The following is an 18,518-nucleotide window of genomic DNA, read 5'->3' on the forward strand; positions in this document are numbered from 1 at the left end:
GACAAAGAACTACAGAGGGTGGAATGGGGAGGGGGAGTTGGAAAACAAGGAAAACCACATGCCCCTGGTCATTTGCCAAAGTTCAACATCAGTGGAATCTGCACAAATTAACAGCAAGGCAAGAACACTGTGCTATTAATTGGCAGAAATCAATCATAAGAAATGACTCCTCTCTACAACACCTGTAGAAAAATATTCTTCTATTTTTTTGTATTGTCTGAAACTTTAGTGTCTACGGTGAGACAAAAAAACTGTAATCATTTACTCAGTGCGGGGTAAACATTAAATTTAACTTCAATGCTGCAGGAAACTAACTGGTCAGTCGTGAAATTTATCATCGCTCTATTGTGTAACGTTGTATGAGGGTCACACTGCTTTTAAAACAGGTGCAAAAACAACTAAAAAAAAAGATCCTTGTGAAAATGTTGAAAGTTGTTCTATAGCTTAAGCTAAGAGTCAGTTACCTACTTTTCCCTTTTGCTAGGCCTCTTTAGCTTCAGTTAATATACTAGATAGATAGATAGATAGATAGATAGATAGATAGATAGATAGATACTTTATGAACAAACTAGGGTCAGTTGGCTCATATATGACTTAGCTACCACTAGTTCCACTTTGCTGTTATTAGCTTCATAACACCTCCTTCAGTTTCTTACCATTAGCTTCTCTTTGCTCACACTTACTCAGAAAGTTATGAAACAGGCAACCGTCACCTTTCATTTCACTTTGCTATTATTAGTTTCACACCTGTCACATCAGCTTGCGTTTGTTAGCATTAGCTTAAGCTGCATTAGTTAGCTTTGGCCACACATTTGACATTTTCTATAGTGTGAGTTAACGTGGGGCTTGAGGAGGGCTTCTCTTAGCTGACTGCCGAGTGCAGGGAGGGAGCCCATGTTCCATTCCACAATGTAGAATGTAGAAAGTTTTCGTTCATCTGCGGCTGTGAACAATAAAAACAATAAACAAAAGCGATAACAAGAGTTCCCTTCACAGTGGCACGCACCATGTAGAGCATCGAACCTCAGATAGACTATCAAACTCAACTTCTGAGTCTTACTTTTAGTGCTTGGAAGTTCTGTTGACATTTGTCAGTCCAACATGTCAGTCCAACAAGTGACTAATGCCACAAGCAGATTTCTTAGCAGCCTACCATCCTGATGCTGTGGAGCAAAACCATGCCGAAAAATGGCAAATTCAACTGGTGAACCCACGAAAGGGAAAGATAGTGTCAGTGGGCCAATGGGGCACCATTTCCAGTTAACATGGATCAGTGCACTTGCTGTTTTTGGAAGTCAGATGGCCCAAATGAAATACTTCCTTCTGGAAGAAAGAAGATTTGCTGAGTTTAGCTTTAAAGCCCAAATATTGTAGTCGCCCCAGCACCACTCTCCACCTCCTCAGATGTTGTTTCACACTAGACGTAATGGAGACAGTTCTGTTTTGTTTTTTGAATGATTTTATGCTTGGCTCAAATGCTTCTGGACTTATATGGAGGCTGGAACAAAAAGAAATGACGGTTTGTTTTTCACTTTGGCACTTGAAGTTTCTTCCTAATGAAAGAAATTCTGGTTTTAGGCATTGCGGAGCTGCCTTGGTTGACACACGTATGCAGCGACACATAGGGTTCTGGGACAGTGCCAGTGTAGTGGCAGGCTGGGGTCCCATCTTAAAAAACAGGGACCCGAGGGTGCGCTCCAATTTAAGGGGTATCACACGACTCAACTTCCTGGGAAAGTTTACTCCAGGATGCTGGAGAGGTGACTTCAGCTTAACCTTGGATTTAGGTTTTCACCCTGGTCGTGATTCCGTGGACGACGCTGCGGGATTATGGTGTTCCTAGCCCAAAAAGTTAAAAGAAATGGATGGATGGAATTTCCCCCCTCCTCTTTCAGCCACAAATTGTCAGAATCAGACGGTAAAGACCCACGCAGTGTGGCTCTTTACGTGTTCCAGTAACAGTAGCAGATGACTATTGATGACTGATGGAGGCAGTTTTGCCACAGGCTGTTTCACTAAACAGACAACTCACAAATACTACTCAGCCTGTTGCTATATAAGTGCTAGTACGTCATCAGGCCCAGAAAATGTGTAAGCAATTAAAGCAAAGACGGAAACAAATATGCATGTCTATAAAGTTGACTCCCTATTTACATCTGTGGTGTTTTCTTCCTGAAAATGTTGTTCTTTTTAAAGGAGAGCTTAAGTTGAGAGATTTGTGAGGGCAAGAGATGGGTTTACTGTGGGATAGGGAAGCTGCTGGTGGAGAAAATGTGTGTGAATGTTGAGCCTCAGCCATTTATTTGGACAGCTTGAGAGAACTTCAGCATCATTTTGGGGGATTTGGGTCATCGGCTGAAGGCAAATGTTATATCTGTTTGAAGAAAAGGCGGTGTCATGTTTACCAAATCTGAACTTATTCAGTAGTCTTTCAGCTTTTCTGGGTTGCAAAAAAAAAAAACATTAAAAAAAAAAAAAAAAAAAAAGCCAAAACCCAGTTCTGTGAAAATAGTTGGCTCTATTTTTCATATAGTTTGTTAAATTGTCCACTATTTACTTTCCCCTGCTGAGAAGGTAATTTTATTCATAATAATTGAGCCTAATCTCTCTTTTTGCTGGCAGGTGGGTCTTGGGTCTTTGTCTCTTAGAAAGGCAATGATGCACAATTTTAACCCAGTAAAGTTTTTTTCAGCAAGGGTTGTTTTTTTTTGGTATCATTGTACATGTTATTGACTAACAAAAAAGCTTCAAAGTAAACACTTTAAAGTAAACATAATTGTTGACACATGATTTATGCATTTAACAGAAAGAGAACAAAATAAACTACCAAAATTGTATCTTGAATCTGTAGATTCCTTAATGGGCTTTGGTTTGAATTGAAGTCATTGTCTGCTCCTCAGCCATCTGTTGGTTTGTCATTATCTAGAACGTTGCATGCTTTGTGCTTTGCATGATCTACTACCTCTGGGCAACACGCCTCAGGACAAACTCTCTCTCTCTCTCTCTCTCTCTCTCTCTCTCTCTCTCTCTCTCTCTCTCGCTCTCGCTCTCTTTCTCGCTACCACACACACACCAAAACAAAACAAAAAAAGGTCTTTAAGTGCACATACTGCTGGGTTACTATTTAAAGGCAGCAAGGTTGGGAAGGGGGTAGGGTCCACAAAAGTCCATTTACAGTATGGGTCAGTACATCTGAAAGCCTTTACCACTGCAGTCAAATTCTTTGTCTCTCTCATTCACGGCCAGTTATCTTGACTGCAGCCCTCACAAAGGCAATTGCTATTATATTGTCCGAGCGGACATTAACCCCTGATATTTTCACTGCGTCCCATTAAAGTCCTCTTTACCTTCTCTATTAGCAGCCAATTCCCACAGAGTGAGGGGTCAAACTGGCCAGGGAGCAATGCCCGTGTACCTTGCGACAAAGACAAAACGAAAGAAAAGGAAAAGAAAGTGCAGCAACAATTAGTTCTGTTTTTGTAGCCATTACTTTTGTTTAGCTTTCCGGCCTTTTACGGCCCGTATGAGGGAAGCTCTTAAACTGTTTTCTACCAGATCTCAAAGCCATTCAAGTATTTCTTTTCCGCAGCTACAGTTGTGTTGACAGAAAAAAGAAGGAATGTGGAGAAAATTAATGTGAACAACAGGCTTGTCCTGTTCGCACATTCTGGCTTTACGTGGAATATTGTTTACTCTGAAGAGTGTGAGATATTTCTAAAGGGTGAGATGGAGGTCACCCGAATACTTGCACGTCTTAATGATAACAATGGTTGCTCAAAGGGGTCAGCCTCATGCCAGTATGTTTGATTTCAGACCCTCTGTGAGTTTGCAGACGTCATGATCATAATACTTGTTAGCACTGTTGCGTGACAAAAAAACGTATGAAAGGCAAAAGAAGGCAAAAGAAAAAGACATTTTTAGAATGAATTTAGAGAATTTATTCACCAGACTGAGATCAACATTAGTTGAAAAACTGGTAGGTATTTTTTTTTATACCACACTGTTTTCAGAAGTGACAAAAAACTGTTTTTTTTGTTGGTTTTTTGTGTTTTTTTGGACCAGCAACATATTTCCAAACTACTTATTCACAGGCCACAGTGAGATAAGCTCATGAATATGTTTTGCTCTCTGGTAGCCTAGTTGTTGAGTAATCCACCTGCATGCATGTGAGAAAAGTTGTCTGTCCTCATCCTGGTAGAATTGTGAAAACAAACACAGCGTATTCTCTAGGAGCGCTCAAGAATGTCAGTGACTGAGGTTTTCTTAAGGCTTCCAACACACAGCGCTTGTGCCCCGATTAACCAAACCTCTACACAGCTGTAGATCCTTCCTGTGTCCAAAAAAAAAAGACACAATAATGTGTTCATTCTTTGGCCGTACCCACAATGACCACTTTTCATATTCAGTTACAGCGTGAAAGTTTGGTGCTGGATTGAGTTTGACTCTGAAATGATGCCATATCAACCTCTCTTAACCTTCCTTTGCCCGAGGCCTAAAGTGTCAGACTATGAAACAGCAAGTCAGTTTAAATGACTCATGATATTCCCCTTAGCCTGGGTTTTTCTTTTCCCACAAAGTCCTTTTAGCAGTTTGTCTTTGCATCCACATGCTGTGCTACACCCTCCGTGGGTGCGCAGCGTGTGCAGTATCTTGCGCCCCCTCCATTTCCAGTTATTTCTGTCCATGTGAAATCATGAGAAACACTTTCACCAACACAAGGCTGGCCGCAGAGTAACACATGGAGAATAAGTGCAGATTTTCCTACGAACAGCCCAACAGTCAGGCTACATGTTTATAATAAATCACATTTCCTTGACTTTACTTGAAGTTGGTAAATCAGATGTGTGGTTGTAAGAAAAACGGTTGTTTAAATGCTAGAGCTGTGACAGTGTAGCAACTTTTTGGCCTGAGAAGAAGTGAAACGCCTGAGGCGAAAGATTTCACAGCGAGGTTCACAAGTGATTTCAACAGGCTATAGCTAGAAACCTATAACTAATTACTGAATGAACTGAACTGATTTAGAGTCACACTCAGCTCTAAACTGTCTCCAAACAGTCTTTATTACATCACTTAGATTTGGAGTAAATTATGAGTGGAACTTGGTTTGAAATAAATGGTCTAGAGATATAAAATTAGACATCCCAAATACCCGATAAATATGCACATTTGCAACTCACAAATCACCCTTCATGGAATGTGTGTACATAAATACTTATTTTTTTTATTTAGTATACAAAATAACAGTATGTACATCCACACAGAAGTGGTTTACAAACCCATGAGCAACCCATGAGAATAGAATAGGTTTGAAGTCAGACATATAAGAGATAATGCATCATTGTACACAGACATTGCGCTCTGGATCCGCAGTGATGAAGTGAAAGTCCACATGAGACACTTATCCAGAGCGACAAGCATATAATGCTCCATAATTTAAAAAAGTCCTTTGAATTCCCTTTGTCTTTTCTTTATCTCTGTTGTCCATCTCCACAGAGAAAATAAAGTTTGCCTACAAAAAATAAGTACTAAATCGATTCATCGGCTTCCTTTGATTTCCACAGAATGAAGCCGACGCAAGTCTTTTCCAAGTGAGAGGAAAGCAGTCCCTCTCCTCCACCATAAAATCCAATATTTGTTATCGCATCTAAGGCTAAAATAGAATAGACTTTCAATATCCCCCGACAGAGGGATTTTGAATTATTAACAAGCAGAAGGAAATACCCGGGAGGACGGCGGTCTATCACCACACTCTCCATATTGAAGTTTGTGGGGCAAAAAGTTCAAAGGAACGACTGGCAGTGTGGAGACTGGATACAAAATGATACCGACATAGGAATAGACCGTTTTCTCCTCGAGATTCATATGCTAAAACTTAAGACAAAGATAAGCCTTTTTGGTATTGTAGTGCTTTGGTTAATGTGTAGCCAGGCCAGCTCAAAAAAGAACTGAAGGTGGTGAGGGGGGGGCAGCGGGAGTGACAAAGACTCATTTGCAGACGTATCTCTCGACGATCCTCTCACACTTCTTGCAAGTTACGTAGCAGCACCAGTGGTACTTGCAGTGGCAGCGCTCCATGAGCTTCTCCGTATATGGGTTGTAGCCACGGCCGCAGCACATCAGATCACAGCTGTCACTGCCGGCCGAGGTCTTGTTGCACTGCCTGGAGTCAGCATGAAGAGGAGACATTGAATAAGGTTTAGTTCTTTTTGTTCCACAGGTGCGACCTTGCTCAAAACATTCCCTGAATCTAACATTGACTCTACTACATTCTCACAAAAAATGAACTCAAGATGGCTGCTGTGTTTTAAGTCCTTCTGGTGTCCCGCTTCCAAATACCTTTCCTATTGTATGTTGTCTTTTGCACTGGGTGCTCGGCTTCTAGTCTCAAAAGCACTTGGCATGTTGAATGAGTCGAGAACAGCCCAACCATAAATCAACTCGAGCACACAGGGCTGTACCCCCTCCCTAACCCCACAGCCACCCCCCCCTCACTTTCTTCGGCATGCCTTCCCCACATAATTGCATTGTTTTATGACGGCAGCGTGTTAATGACCACTATAGTGAGGGAGACACTGAGCTAATGGCTTCTGTGGGAGGGAGGGAGGAGGAGGGACAAGGCTCATTGAGAGTGTGAGACAGGTTTATTACATCGGTGGGAGCTGGGACGGAGACAGACACTCCCTCACAGTTTGATTTGTCAGGCACAAGATCTCATTATATTACTGCTGTTCCGTGAGTGGAGCAGCATGACCGCACTATGTGTTCCCATCAGCTAAGTAATGTAATTTAAAACCAAAGCGTGGTCGTCTTGAGGATATCTTTACACTTTTTCTCTATAGTGATCACATTTTATTTGTAAAAAAACACCCCCAAAACGCTCCCTGTCTCAGATTCTTATGTTGTTCCATAAAACGGGACTCTAGGAAGGCTGTTTACTGCATTCCCGCTATGACATGCTTGGGAGCTGACAGTGCAGACAGGCATAAGGTCAGTGTTTAAACTGTAAAACTTTTGGTTAAGTGACCACAAATGGGCAAGAAATCAAAGTGAAGCACAATATTGTGACAATGTGATGTGATATGATCTAGGGAGGTTTGGGAATTCCTCGATTTCGTGCCCAAACACTCTGAGCACATATGGAAATAATCTGTACCTACCCATATACGCTCACAGACACTCATGCATCAGTTTACGAAGCAACACCGGCAAAGCAGGCGCCTCGCGATTTGGCAAAAGTACTTATGTTGCATGGTGTGTCGACATACGCACAGAGCTATCAGACAATTTAGGTAGTGAGTGCCCTTGACGTGAAGCATGTCAACTGATAAATAACAAATAATGTGACAGTCAAATGGTGTCCTAAGCATGACACGCGACGTCTACCACCAATGCAGTGTTTAACTGACTGAGGGTGAGTTAAACAAAAAGCCCAAGAAGTGCCAACGAAGGAATGCTTTGTTTCAAAAGTCGGAATCAGGATTAACGCCAAAACCCTAAAAGCGATGCACGTACCGACTGCGGACGTAGCTACACAACATGTTATAGAAACAATGGTTTTCTGTTAAAATAAAGGCCACATGTGAAATCCAACCCTAAACCTAACCCAGTTCAACACAAGCTGCCAAACACAGTTGGAAAGAATAGGTTGTATCTGCTTTGGGTGTTCGAGAGTCGTACATTGCATGTAGCCACACACTATTGGCAACTTTCTTTTGTCAGCCGAGAGTGTTTGTTTACGTATTGTTTTATTTTCTGGAATGCAGGAATTTGTTTACTTGGTCAGTCTTATATATGCTGAGTATGGAACTGACTACAGTAAATACTTTCATTACAAAAAAACCCTCAATCATCCTTTTAAATCCCATACAAATTAAAAATGTAAAAGCTTGAGATGCAGACTCTCTCTGACTTCCAGCTCCTCTCTGCCCATCTCACACACTGTCCATGTACAACTCCACTGCTGCATCACGGACTAAAGACCTTATCTTTGGGGGTACGAGAAGTATTTCCATTTGTGCAGCCCTCTTTAATTGATATCTGGTGGAATGCACTCCCAAGTCCCAAGAATAGACACGGGAGTCATTTCTTCAGATAGCAACGCAGGAACTCCAGTCACATTGGCCATTTCTGTGACACATGCTCAGAGGGGCCATAGACGGCTCTTGAAGGGCTACTTATTGTTATCAGCCAGCCAGCCAATTAGTCGAATCCGCCAGGCAGGTCAGACAACTACTTCACAAGAGTCAACATCCTGGATGTGCAGACATCCAGGATTGGCAGGCTCCTACGTGACAGCCCTGTGGGTCTATTTTTGATCCAGTGATTCCCAATGTCATTTTGGCTAATGAACTTCACACATTTCGAAATCTCGCCATGTGCTCAATATACATGCAATCAACCACAAAATAACATGACAGTCTCACCTGTCCTGGGTGCCAACAGAGCCTTGTTTTTCGTTCTTGGCACAGAAGTCTGGGGAGCTCTGCAAGTAGACCAACTCGTTCTCCCGCACGGGCCGGATGTCAATGTCCTTGGGTACCAGTTGCTTACGGGTCCCCATGGGACGATGGACCACCTTGGTGGCAGACAGGTACTTGGTTTTCAGGTCAATGGCTATCTCCCTCAGGTCTTGTAGGCCTTTCCAGCATGTCCTAATAGAGCAGGACCCTGACACACCATGGCATTTACATTTCATCACCAGTGCTTCTCTTAATGCCTGGAAAAAAGGACCAAAGAAATAGGTGGTTTTTACATTTTTTTTCTATTCATGTCGAAACAAAATCTGTTTTCAGCAATGTTACTGACTTGTCTTCCAACTTCACTGTTGTGTAGATGCATCAGTTTATTGGCATGGGACCCTGCCCGCTTCATCTTCATGGGAGCGTCGGCAAACTTGGAGCCCATGATCAAACCATAGTGCAGGTTGTCAGCACAACCCCCCCAGCGATAGCCAGGCTCTAGGATTTCAGCAGGAATAGGACCACATGTGCACAGGCGCAGGTCTCCAGAGGTGCATGCCCGTGCTATAGTGTGACTAATGGTTGCTGCAGACAAAGCGTACACAAAGGCAGCTTCTCTTGTCCCTGTAAAAAACAAGAAGACAACCGATGATATTATGTGGGGAAAAAACAACTCTGGAAACCGTCTCTTGTAATTGTATTTCACGTTTTAACTAGAGTTAAACATATTTTTTTAATACTTAATTTAATCATTCTTAATAATCTTAACTTTTCCACATCACATTATCTCATGCTCTGGTTCACGATGGGGAAAGAGAGTTGACTTAAGTGAATAAATCCATGCTTTTGAAACTGAATGTTGAAGTAACAAGTCCTTTAATTCCACCCTTGAATTGTAGGAAAGAATTTTACACGGGGGAAAAAAAAGGCAGTGCCATCAGTGTTGGTGTTGTAATTAGTGATGATATGTTGACACAGTGTACACATGTTGAAGGCAGAGGAGCCAGGGATTTGTCTGGGCTGCTGAGATCAAAGTCATTCTTAAGGGAAACCAAGATACAGATGAGCTATTTCCTATTTAGTGGAGACTTTTCATCTTCCAAACGGCAACCATGTTTTTTTTCTGCAGCCAATCTCCCAAAGCCACAACCCTGTAACTGTCTATGGTTAACTACAAGGTAACTGTGAGGACAATTGGCAAAGTTTGTCCACAAAGTAAATTCATCACATTACCTACAGGAAAGACGAGTCAACGTGTTATCTTGAAAAGAATAATGGTTGGTGGTTCTTTAGCAAAGATATGCACACTCTCGCTGACCCTCTACTGTCATAATTGCCTTGCATATAATTCATACCTGTGTTTACGTGCAAACAAACCATATTCACAGTTGATAGGCCATCACTAGTGATGTGTAAGTAATAATATAGTGCTCTAAGAAGGATATTCAGTAAGTCCATGGATGTCTCTGAAATGAAGTACAAACAAAAAATAAATGAAGTGGCATACCTCTCTCTAGGTCTGGACGATACTTTCCAGTATCCACAGGGATGTCAATGGAGGAGCAGTTCCAGCGCATGTCAGAAAAGGTCTTCTGGCATGTTTTTTTGACCTCGCGGGCAGCTTGAATGACAGTTTGCATCAGCTCCAGGTTGCTGCGGCACAGCTGAGCTTGGGACGACACCATCCCAGGCAGGAGCTTGCAGTGTTGGGTCTGGTTGATTGGTAGAGATGAAGGAGTGTGTGATAGTGCTCTGCAGGGGACAAGGACAAGGACAAGGTTCATCCCAAAAAAAGGGGTGCCATCATGACCAATGGTTCAACTAAACATATCCCCTTTATTCCAGAGTGCTAGCAATTTTTGATTGCTTGATCCTGTTTTTTACTCTAAGAACTGGAATACGTGTGGTGATAACAAGGTATGCAAATATACATATTTCAAACATCTAAAAGACCTCAACGCTTTGGTAAAACTCTAAACAGATAAATTCTCAAGCCATGGAAATATTTTGGCCTTTAAGCAGAAAAAGACCAGTCACCTCATATACAAGTCCAGCAGGACAGTCTGGTGTAGATTTAAATAAAATACCAGTGACAGTTTTTTGGCAAATGGATTTCTCTTTGTTTGAGAGATGTCAGAATATGCCAAAAAAAAAAAATAAAAGATGAGGAAAACTCTGAAAACTGGAAGGAAAGAAAGATGAGACCTTGACATTTCCAGTTTTTAGGACAGGATGCGTTGTCCTCTGTGGCCTTGGATGGAGAGGAATCATCTATTCGCTGACGACTAAAGGTTGCACATATGTGATCCAAAAGTCGTACTAAGGAATAATTTAATAGAGAATCCACAGGCAGGACGGGCTTGTTCTGATCTCGGCATTCTGTGTCTCACACTCGGCCGAGTGTATATGCGAGCCAGGCAGCGCCATGGCCTGTTTTGCATTAGGGGCCATGGTGCTGCTATTCGGTGCCCAATGATAAGCGGTGACTCCGCTGGGTTCTTGGTAACCCGGCACTCACAGGTGTTTACAGCTGCATCTGTTTTACATTGCACTGCTGTGGTTTATCAAGACTGTGAGACTTCTCACTTAGATTTAGCACATGCCATCATGGCTCTTATGGTCACATCTGCTGATGTCTCCCCGCTATGAGCATTTCAAGTCTTCCTCCAATGAGCTTTTTAACCTTTCCACTGCGATGAAAAAACGTTCATGTCGTTGACTAGTCAGAAAGGCGTGGTGAAAGGAACAGGGCAAAGGCTTGAGGGCCAATAATTGAAGGTAGACACGTCAAAGTGTTGGGTAAATGTGTGGGAATTATCACTCAAAGTGGGTTTGTTTATTTCTATTAATGCATAGATGTAAATATGCACAGAACATGAGCGTTGAAGTTCAAAGAATTTATGCAATGGCAAAACAGATTAAAACTTCTCAAATAAAATTTCATTTTATGAACTTTCCAAAACAGTGTTCAAAACGCATTAAACATCGGTGTCAACATTTCTGACACCGTCTCCCCTCATTACTTCATTCTGAAGTCTCAATCAACTACAAAGTGAGCCGTGACATCACTGGTTGTGACTATATCTCAGCTATTTTTTATTTTCTATTTCTTTAGATTCCTTAACAGAAGTCCTGCATGTTTGAGATCATTAAACCTAACAGCCTTCATGTCTTTTTCAAGATTCCACATTTAACCTACATTAAAAAGTGGCCTTCCTATCGTAGGAAGAACTGCCAGCTAATATTTGGTCCCCCGTCATCAGACATGCACGTAGCCAACACAAAGCCTCTTCCCTCATCAGAGGCTACTCCAGGAATGTTGAGGCCCATTTCAAAGCTGCCACAGGCCTTCAAATCCATAAAGCACACATCCAACAAACACACTGCGAGAGCTACACAATATCGTGCGGCCTCATGACTTCGTCTGTTTGACATTGTTTGAAAGGAAAGCGGGGTGAGGAAGGTTACAAGGCCCGCAGAGCAAGGAGACGATGGCACTCGTGACAATACTTACAGCCATTTGATGCCAGAGCAGACCTGCGACAGCAGCAGGGCGCTGAGCACACCGAGAGGCAGGACAGGAGATCTGCTTCTCATGGTTAGACAGAGATTCCAGTTTACACAGGGCGTGAGTACAAAGGAAGTGTTTGGTAGACTCAACAGTCGGCTCTCATACCACAGCCGCCTTTTCTTCAAATCCTGGAAGAGATGACACAATGATGGCGCTGTGCAAGAGTACTGAATACAGGTTTGAGAGTTTGTAAGACTCCTGAAATTGTCCATTTGTAAAGACAGGTTGAAAAAATATACATATTTTCAGACACACATTTTAAAGCCCCGGGAGAAAAAAAAAAAAGTCAGATAAAGAATAAAGAGTAAATTTTCGCTCTCTTGTACAGGAGAGAGTGTGCCTATAGATGCATTGAATGATCCGAACCATCAGCAGTTTTAGCACCATTGTTATTACAATCTACTAAAATTTTTGGAAAGAAAAAAACCTGTGTGTAATGTAATGACTTAGATCTCTATATATGCACATGCTCAGTGAATTAATGTCAATATCTCAAGCCATGTAACTAATTGTCTTCAGGGGAGGAGAAAAACTTTATAGCCAATCTCCTGTATTTAAAAATCAACATTAATGGGATGCACAATACAACTGCAAGAACCGCTGGGAGGAAGGAATCTCTGCTCTTCATCTCAACGACTCCCGGGAAAAGTACTTTGGGATGAGAATGCGGGTGTAAAAGAATGATCAGATAGCGCTGAAATGCCGATAAAGGTTCCTTTCAAGAGCCTTTCAGCCGGGCTGCCGGCGATAGACCTCATTAACGCGGCCGATCCTGCGCCCTCGCTGATTTACCGATATCCACTCGAAGCTGCGTGAAATCGCCGATAATCGATGTGAGTCATACGCAAATTGGAAGTCAGCCGCCAGGTAACGAGGTGGTTCAAATAGGGGGGGGGGGGGGCAAACATGGAAGATTTTGTTGTGTGACGGCAAAAGGTGTATTTTGGGGTGTTCTTCAAACAGATGTGATCTGGCGTCACTTGTGTTTGGAGAAGTCTCGGCTCGGAGTGGATTCACTGTTTACACGCACATTTGACCGACGCAGGGTGAAAGAAAGAAAGAAAGAAAGAAAGAAAGAAAGAAAGAAAGAAAGAAAGAAACTCCTGTTTTCCCCGAAGAAACAGAGGCTGTTGGCCCCCACGCGCATCCTCACACATTCCGATGGGTGCCCATCATCAGAACATCAGAGCAACATAATCATGTTCCCCGAGAGTCGAAGGCTGTTCACGGAGGAACACCTTCAATACGTTTATAGCAAAATTAAATAGAACGAAATAAAATAAAATAGAATCATAAATAGAATGATTTGGAGATTCACTTTGGGATGGAGTCTGGTTTTGTTTGACCCTGAATGTAAGAGAGAGCTGATGGTGTTTGAGAATAAAACCCGGTCTGGTCTCGATGTGATTCTGTGTGTCTTCATTACACATTAACCCATCGCGTTTCTTTCAATTTGGTTTTAAGCGTTCCAAGCGCCTCCCAAAAACCAACAAAAACAAGATTCTCCTACCTTTGCCGTGGCGTTTCAGCGACTCAGAATAGAGAACTGAGGAAATCAAACATCCCCCCAAAAAATAAAATAAATCAAAATCGCAGGAAATCCTTTCGAAGAGAGAAAAAAGACGTGTCAACCGGACGCGTGAGTAGAATCCAGCGTGGAGCGGCGGCGGCTTTGCCCCGGACAGGTACGCATGGTGCGCTTGTGTGTGAGAGTTTGGCCGGACAGAGAGAGAGGGAGGGAGGGAGATAGAGAGGAACACACACACACACACACACACACACACACACACACACACACACACACACACACACACACACAGAGAGAGAGAGAGAGAGAGAGAGAGAGAGAGAGAGAGAGAGAGAGAGAGAGGGGTCCCGGAGAAGGGAGTGAGCCTGGGTGGGGGCAGAGCCGGCCGTAAAGTACCGCTGCCCTTCTTTGATCTCGCTGCTGATGTCACTTCGCTATTAGCATAAGAAAGCGCGCTTTAGCGGGTCCAGGGGCTGATCCGCGCTGATCCGCGCGCATGATGTGCGCCGCAGCTGTGTCGGTTCGGGGAAAAAGGGAAAGAAAAGGAAGGGGGGAGAAATAGCAGCCCCAATATTCCCACTGGACGGTGAAATGAGTTAAGGTGTGTCTGTGATGATTAATGGTCGACATAGAGAGCTTTTATATATATATGTATAGAAGGTTTTTTTTTTGTTTTGTTTTTTTGCTTCACCGGTGCCTCAGCATATACACCCAAATACCACAAAACTCTGGAGATCTAAGACCTCATCGTTAAACGCAGTAGAGGCCAATATCTTCACGCAACGTTATTCTTTTTTTTTTTTCTTCCCTCCTGCTATATAGGATATCACATTGCTAAGCTTTACTGTGTTGGAATAATAAGCTGGGGCAACCCATTACAAAGAGAGCTCAGCTAAAAATGTTCATTCTTGGTTGAATAATTTGAAGTTACTGTGCTGAAATGTAAGAATTGAATTTTCGGGTTATACAGGTTTTCTTTTTTCCTACAATATTGTCTGTAGCGATGATGATGACTTGTAATGACCTTTCTAATGCTTTTCACATGTTTGTCACTCTGACTGTATCCTTGTCTCGATATTTCTTATTCTCCACTGGTCAGAGCAGATGGCCACCCTCCAGAGTCAGAGGTCTGCTCGAGGTTTCTTCCCTCTGAGAAGTTTTTCCTGGCCACTGTCCCTTCACGCGGCTCTGGAGGGATCAGTTGGTTTGTCTTTGTGTAAAGTACTTCGAGACACCTTTACATTTGATTTAGAACTTCAACACAAGGCTGACAGATTTTCTGTCTTTATTGTGTCATATACAAAATATGTATACAAAATATCTCAACAAAAGTTACTTTTGTCATTGTTTTTAAAATCGTATATTTATATATACAGGTATATATATATACACAGTACAATAGACTGCAAATCAAGCTGTAAAGAAAGGTACTGCAAAGCTTCCTTGAGAAACGGTGTTCCACCCTGAGTGCTTAGACAAAGGCAAGCATGAGCTGCTGTCCAGACTGTGACCTTGCAACTGGTAATACGGCTGGCCTTGCACCACGGGGAACACAGATCAAATGTTGTCATACGGTCTCTGGAGCAGGCACATTCACAGACCTCAACAATCCCCCCCCCCCCCCGCCCCCCCTCCTCTGGGAATTCCCAGTTCTTGTGTCAGATGTTGCTGGCCAGAAAAACGCTCCACAGCAAACATTTTCTCATACAGTATGTCAAACCCATATTTATATACATCTTAATTACAAGTGAGGGGTAGGATCCGGCAAATGAGACTCACTGTGAACAGACATGTGAGAGTGTGCAGGAGCTGTAGCTCTTCCAGTAGTGAGGAGCCGCTGGCAGAGACGCCTTTTGCATTCAGGCTCTCTCTCCATTCGTGCACAAGGATCAACACACTGTCTCTTGATGTTCAGAGCTCACTTGCCAAGCAACACAGAGGGGGGAGACACGAGGACAGAGACGCACTGGAAAAGGCAATATCATGTAGCAACAGAAACATGATGGGTTATTCCATATACCCAATTAAAATAAGCTTCACAGAGATACTGTTAAACAAATATACTCTTCTTAAATTGTCTGGATAATCAGCTTTTTGATGCTGTGGTACTATTGGAGAGAGAATTTATTTTACGCATTTATTAAACAGCTTCTTTTTAAATTAAATAAAGAGAAAGATTTTAGGAATTACACCTCCCATTAAGGTCGACCTGAAGTACTTAGCTGGCAGAAAAATGACAGCTTTACCAGAAAAATCAGATGGTCTGAATAAAGGATAAACCTTTAGACCATCAAAGTGCTTGTTAAAATGAAACTGTTGACAGCAATGCAAATCTATTGAGCATTTTTTATGTTCTCTTTGAACAACCTCATCTCAACAGTCTATATAGACCTATACACTTGCATACAAACATTGAGATTTTGATGGGGACTTTATTTTTATGAGAACAAAATAAAAAGTACACAATAAAAATCAGCATTATGATTACGATTATGCTGAAAAGGATAACATTGTCAAACAATCTTGTTTAAAAGTGTAAAAGTGTGCTATGTCTTACAGAAGTCAGAGGGGTCAATTTCTATTCAGTCTGGGAATTCTTTTATATCTCCGGTATCCATTTGTTTTCTAACCTTAAGAGAAAAGAGAGAGGTCCCTTAAGTACACAAAACTGTTACTCCGCTAATAAAAATGTGTTCCTGAACACATCACACTCAATTCTATTAATGGTACTGATCCTGTGAAGGAATATTTCATCACAAGAAAGAGGTATTCAGTAGAATGACAACCTACCACAGAAAGTTATTCAGTTATTGATCACTCAGCAGTTAGATAGACTTGAATGTATCGCTAATTGTGACTAAAATGCAAGCATTAAGGAAAGCATAAAGTTGAAGACCAAAGTGCTCTTGTCCCCTGTGAGTAACATGCTTCACACCAGCATATATCTGATCCATGGTTTCTTTCTAGAATTGACTGTTCTGGCGTAAGTTGATGGTAAGTGTACAAATTGCTGAACATTCAAATTCACATGTCGATGATTTATTATGTACATACTGTGTAGGCAAACATGGCATTTCAATGAATAATGAAGCCATTCATAAGTAATTTAATCAAATTAGATTAATGATGACCTCAATGATGATGTCATCATTGTTGGTCCGTCACTTCACTTTCAATTTTTATTATTTGCTAACAAGTCAAAACCAAAGTCCTAGTCATTAATCAAGTAGAAATGAACGTGTGGAATACATGTATGAACCATGTGTGTGTTTCGTCTTTGTCATACAAGGCAGCCTTTGACATCAACGGGTCCTTTGTGACAGCAAATGAGGCCAAATGACTGCGTCTGATTGGATGTGTCTGACGGAGGAACAAAATGTGGTAAGGGCGCAGAGGTTAGGAAAGCTCTGAGGATGGGTTGATGACTTCAGCGCAGCCTTCCAGGGGGGGGGGGGGGTTGCTATTATAAAATGCATTTACTTTGTACCTGGGGAAAAATAAATCAAAACAGAACAGTGAACTGCTATAACCTATTATCCAAGAAGATATGAAGTGGCTGTAAATTCCTGTAAAGAAAAACAACCTATGGTTCATAAGCAAAAGACAAACATTTTTCCTTTCTCAAGCCCTATACATTTCACTTGCAGTTAGAAAAAACAGTTCTATTATTGCAAGAAAAAAAAAATCTAATGAGTATGATCAACAAGTTGGCATAATTAAAACCAAACATTCCACGGTTAGTGCTAGAAGGAACCGAATAACGACCTGTGCTGCCAATTTTCCCTGAAAGGGGAACCTTGAAATGAAATCCATCTAAACCCTCTGTCTACCTCCTCCAGAGACTAGTTAAATCCTGGCTGTGTATGGAGATGATTACAGAGAGCCGCAGCTCTTATATCAGAGCACAACCTTGACTTCCAGCAGGAAACTAGGTGCACGGGTCAATTATGGTCATTCCTTGTTTGGCTTTAAAAGGAGGATGTGTTCTTCACACTCAAAATCAGAGACCAGACTTGAGATTTCCATTGAAACCATGCCCACGACCACAATGAAAGTGTAAATAATGATGCCAAAACCTAAAGGGAGGGATATTCATTTAGTAGAAGGTGAAGAGGTTATTGTTTTTTTGTTTAATAAGTTTTAGTCATAAGATGACTTTGGCTATGTATTCTTTACATTAACATACTGTATGTACATATGTAAATATATATATGTACATATATATATATGTACATATATATATGTACACACACACACACGCATATATATATATGTACACACACACACACACACACACACACACACACACACACATATATATATATATATATATATATATACGCACACACACACATTTTTATTAATCTAAAAAAAAAAAAAAACCTCAGACACAATAGCCCTTTTGTTTGACAATCAAAACTCTGTCATAAATCTCTAACAATAAGAAAATACATTGCTTGGTTGTAACACTTTGAACCGTTCCAACAGGTTTCAAAGCGAGCACGACTAATATAAGTGATGCGGTGGGAAAGCCAAGTACATACTTAACATGTACAGTAGCATTGTTGGAATTCCTTTCTTTAAAGGCAAATATCCCCTGAGAAATCATGGCAAATTATTGACAGAATGTCAGAAACCTCCTTTCAGCAAACAAAATCTCCATTATTACATTACATATTAACCAACCACAGCAGTGAAACCGTTGATATTTACCTTACCAACAACACACAAATAAAATGTTTAGTCCGACAATATATTTTAAAAAAAAAATCTTTTGAGTTCTCTGATCTTTACCTCAATCTCATTAACATTTGTATTTAGACTCATACTAAACAATGGATAGTAATTATAAACAGCCATTTTAAATTTGAATTACGTTCTCCTTTAGACTTAGATTTGATAGAAAAATAAGAAACATTAATGCACCCCCCATAAATAAATATATACAACAGGAAACACA

At 41.4% G+C, this 18,518-nt stretch overlaps 1 protein-coding gene across 1 annotated transcript; it reads right to left on the reverse strand.

Annotated features, from left to right (window-relative positions):
* Positions 1–5,192: 5,192 nt before the first annotated feature.
* On the reverse strand, positions 5,193–13,905 carry wnt11 (wingless-type MMTV integration site family, member 11). The gene is made up of 6 exons (XM_076019894.1): positions 13,541–13,905; positions 11,974–12,158; positions 9,967–10,211; positions 8,806–9,083; positions 8,424–8,716; positions 5,193–6,160 (listed from the first exon to the last, which is right to left on the reverse strand). The coding sequence occupies exons 2-6, from the start codon at positions 12,054–12,056 to the stop codon at positions 5,986–5,988; spliced, it is 1,074 nt and encodes a 357-aa protein (XP_075876009.1). The 5' UTR covers positions 12,057–12,158; positions 13,541–13,905; the 3' UTR covers positions 5,193–5,985.
* Between the last annotated feature and the right edge of the window lie 4,613 nt (positions 13,906–18,518).

This window comes from Nelusetta ayraudi, unplaced genomic scaffold (assembly GCF_046127955.1).
Source record: "Nelusetta ayraudi isolate G7.1 ecotype Tasmania unplaced genomic scaffold, CSIRO-AGI_Nayr_v1 ptg000011l, whole genome shotgun sequence".
Lineage (NCBI taxonomy): Eukaryota > Metazoa > Chordata > Actinopteri > Tetraodontiformes > Monacanthidae > Nelusetta > Nelusetta ayraudi.

Excerpts from the sequence above, each read along its gene's own strand:
- wnt11 (XM_076019894.1), bottom strand. The coding sequence starts at position 12,056 with ATGAGAAGCAGATCTCCTGTCCTGCCTCTCGGTGTGCTCAGCGCCCTG. Across the intron at positions 9,084-9,966 it reads TCGTCCAGACCTAGAGAGAG|GGACAAGAGAAGCTGCCTTT; the intron begins GTATGCCACTTC and ends TGTTTTTTACAG. Across the intron at positions 6,161-8,423 it reads TCTGTTGGCACCCAGGACAG|GCAGTGCAACAAGACCTCGG; the intron begins GTGAGACTGTCA and ends TGCTGACTCCAG.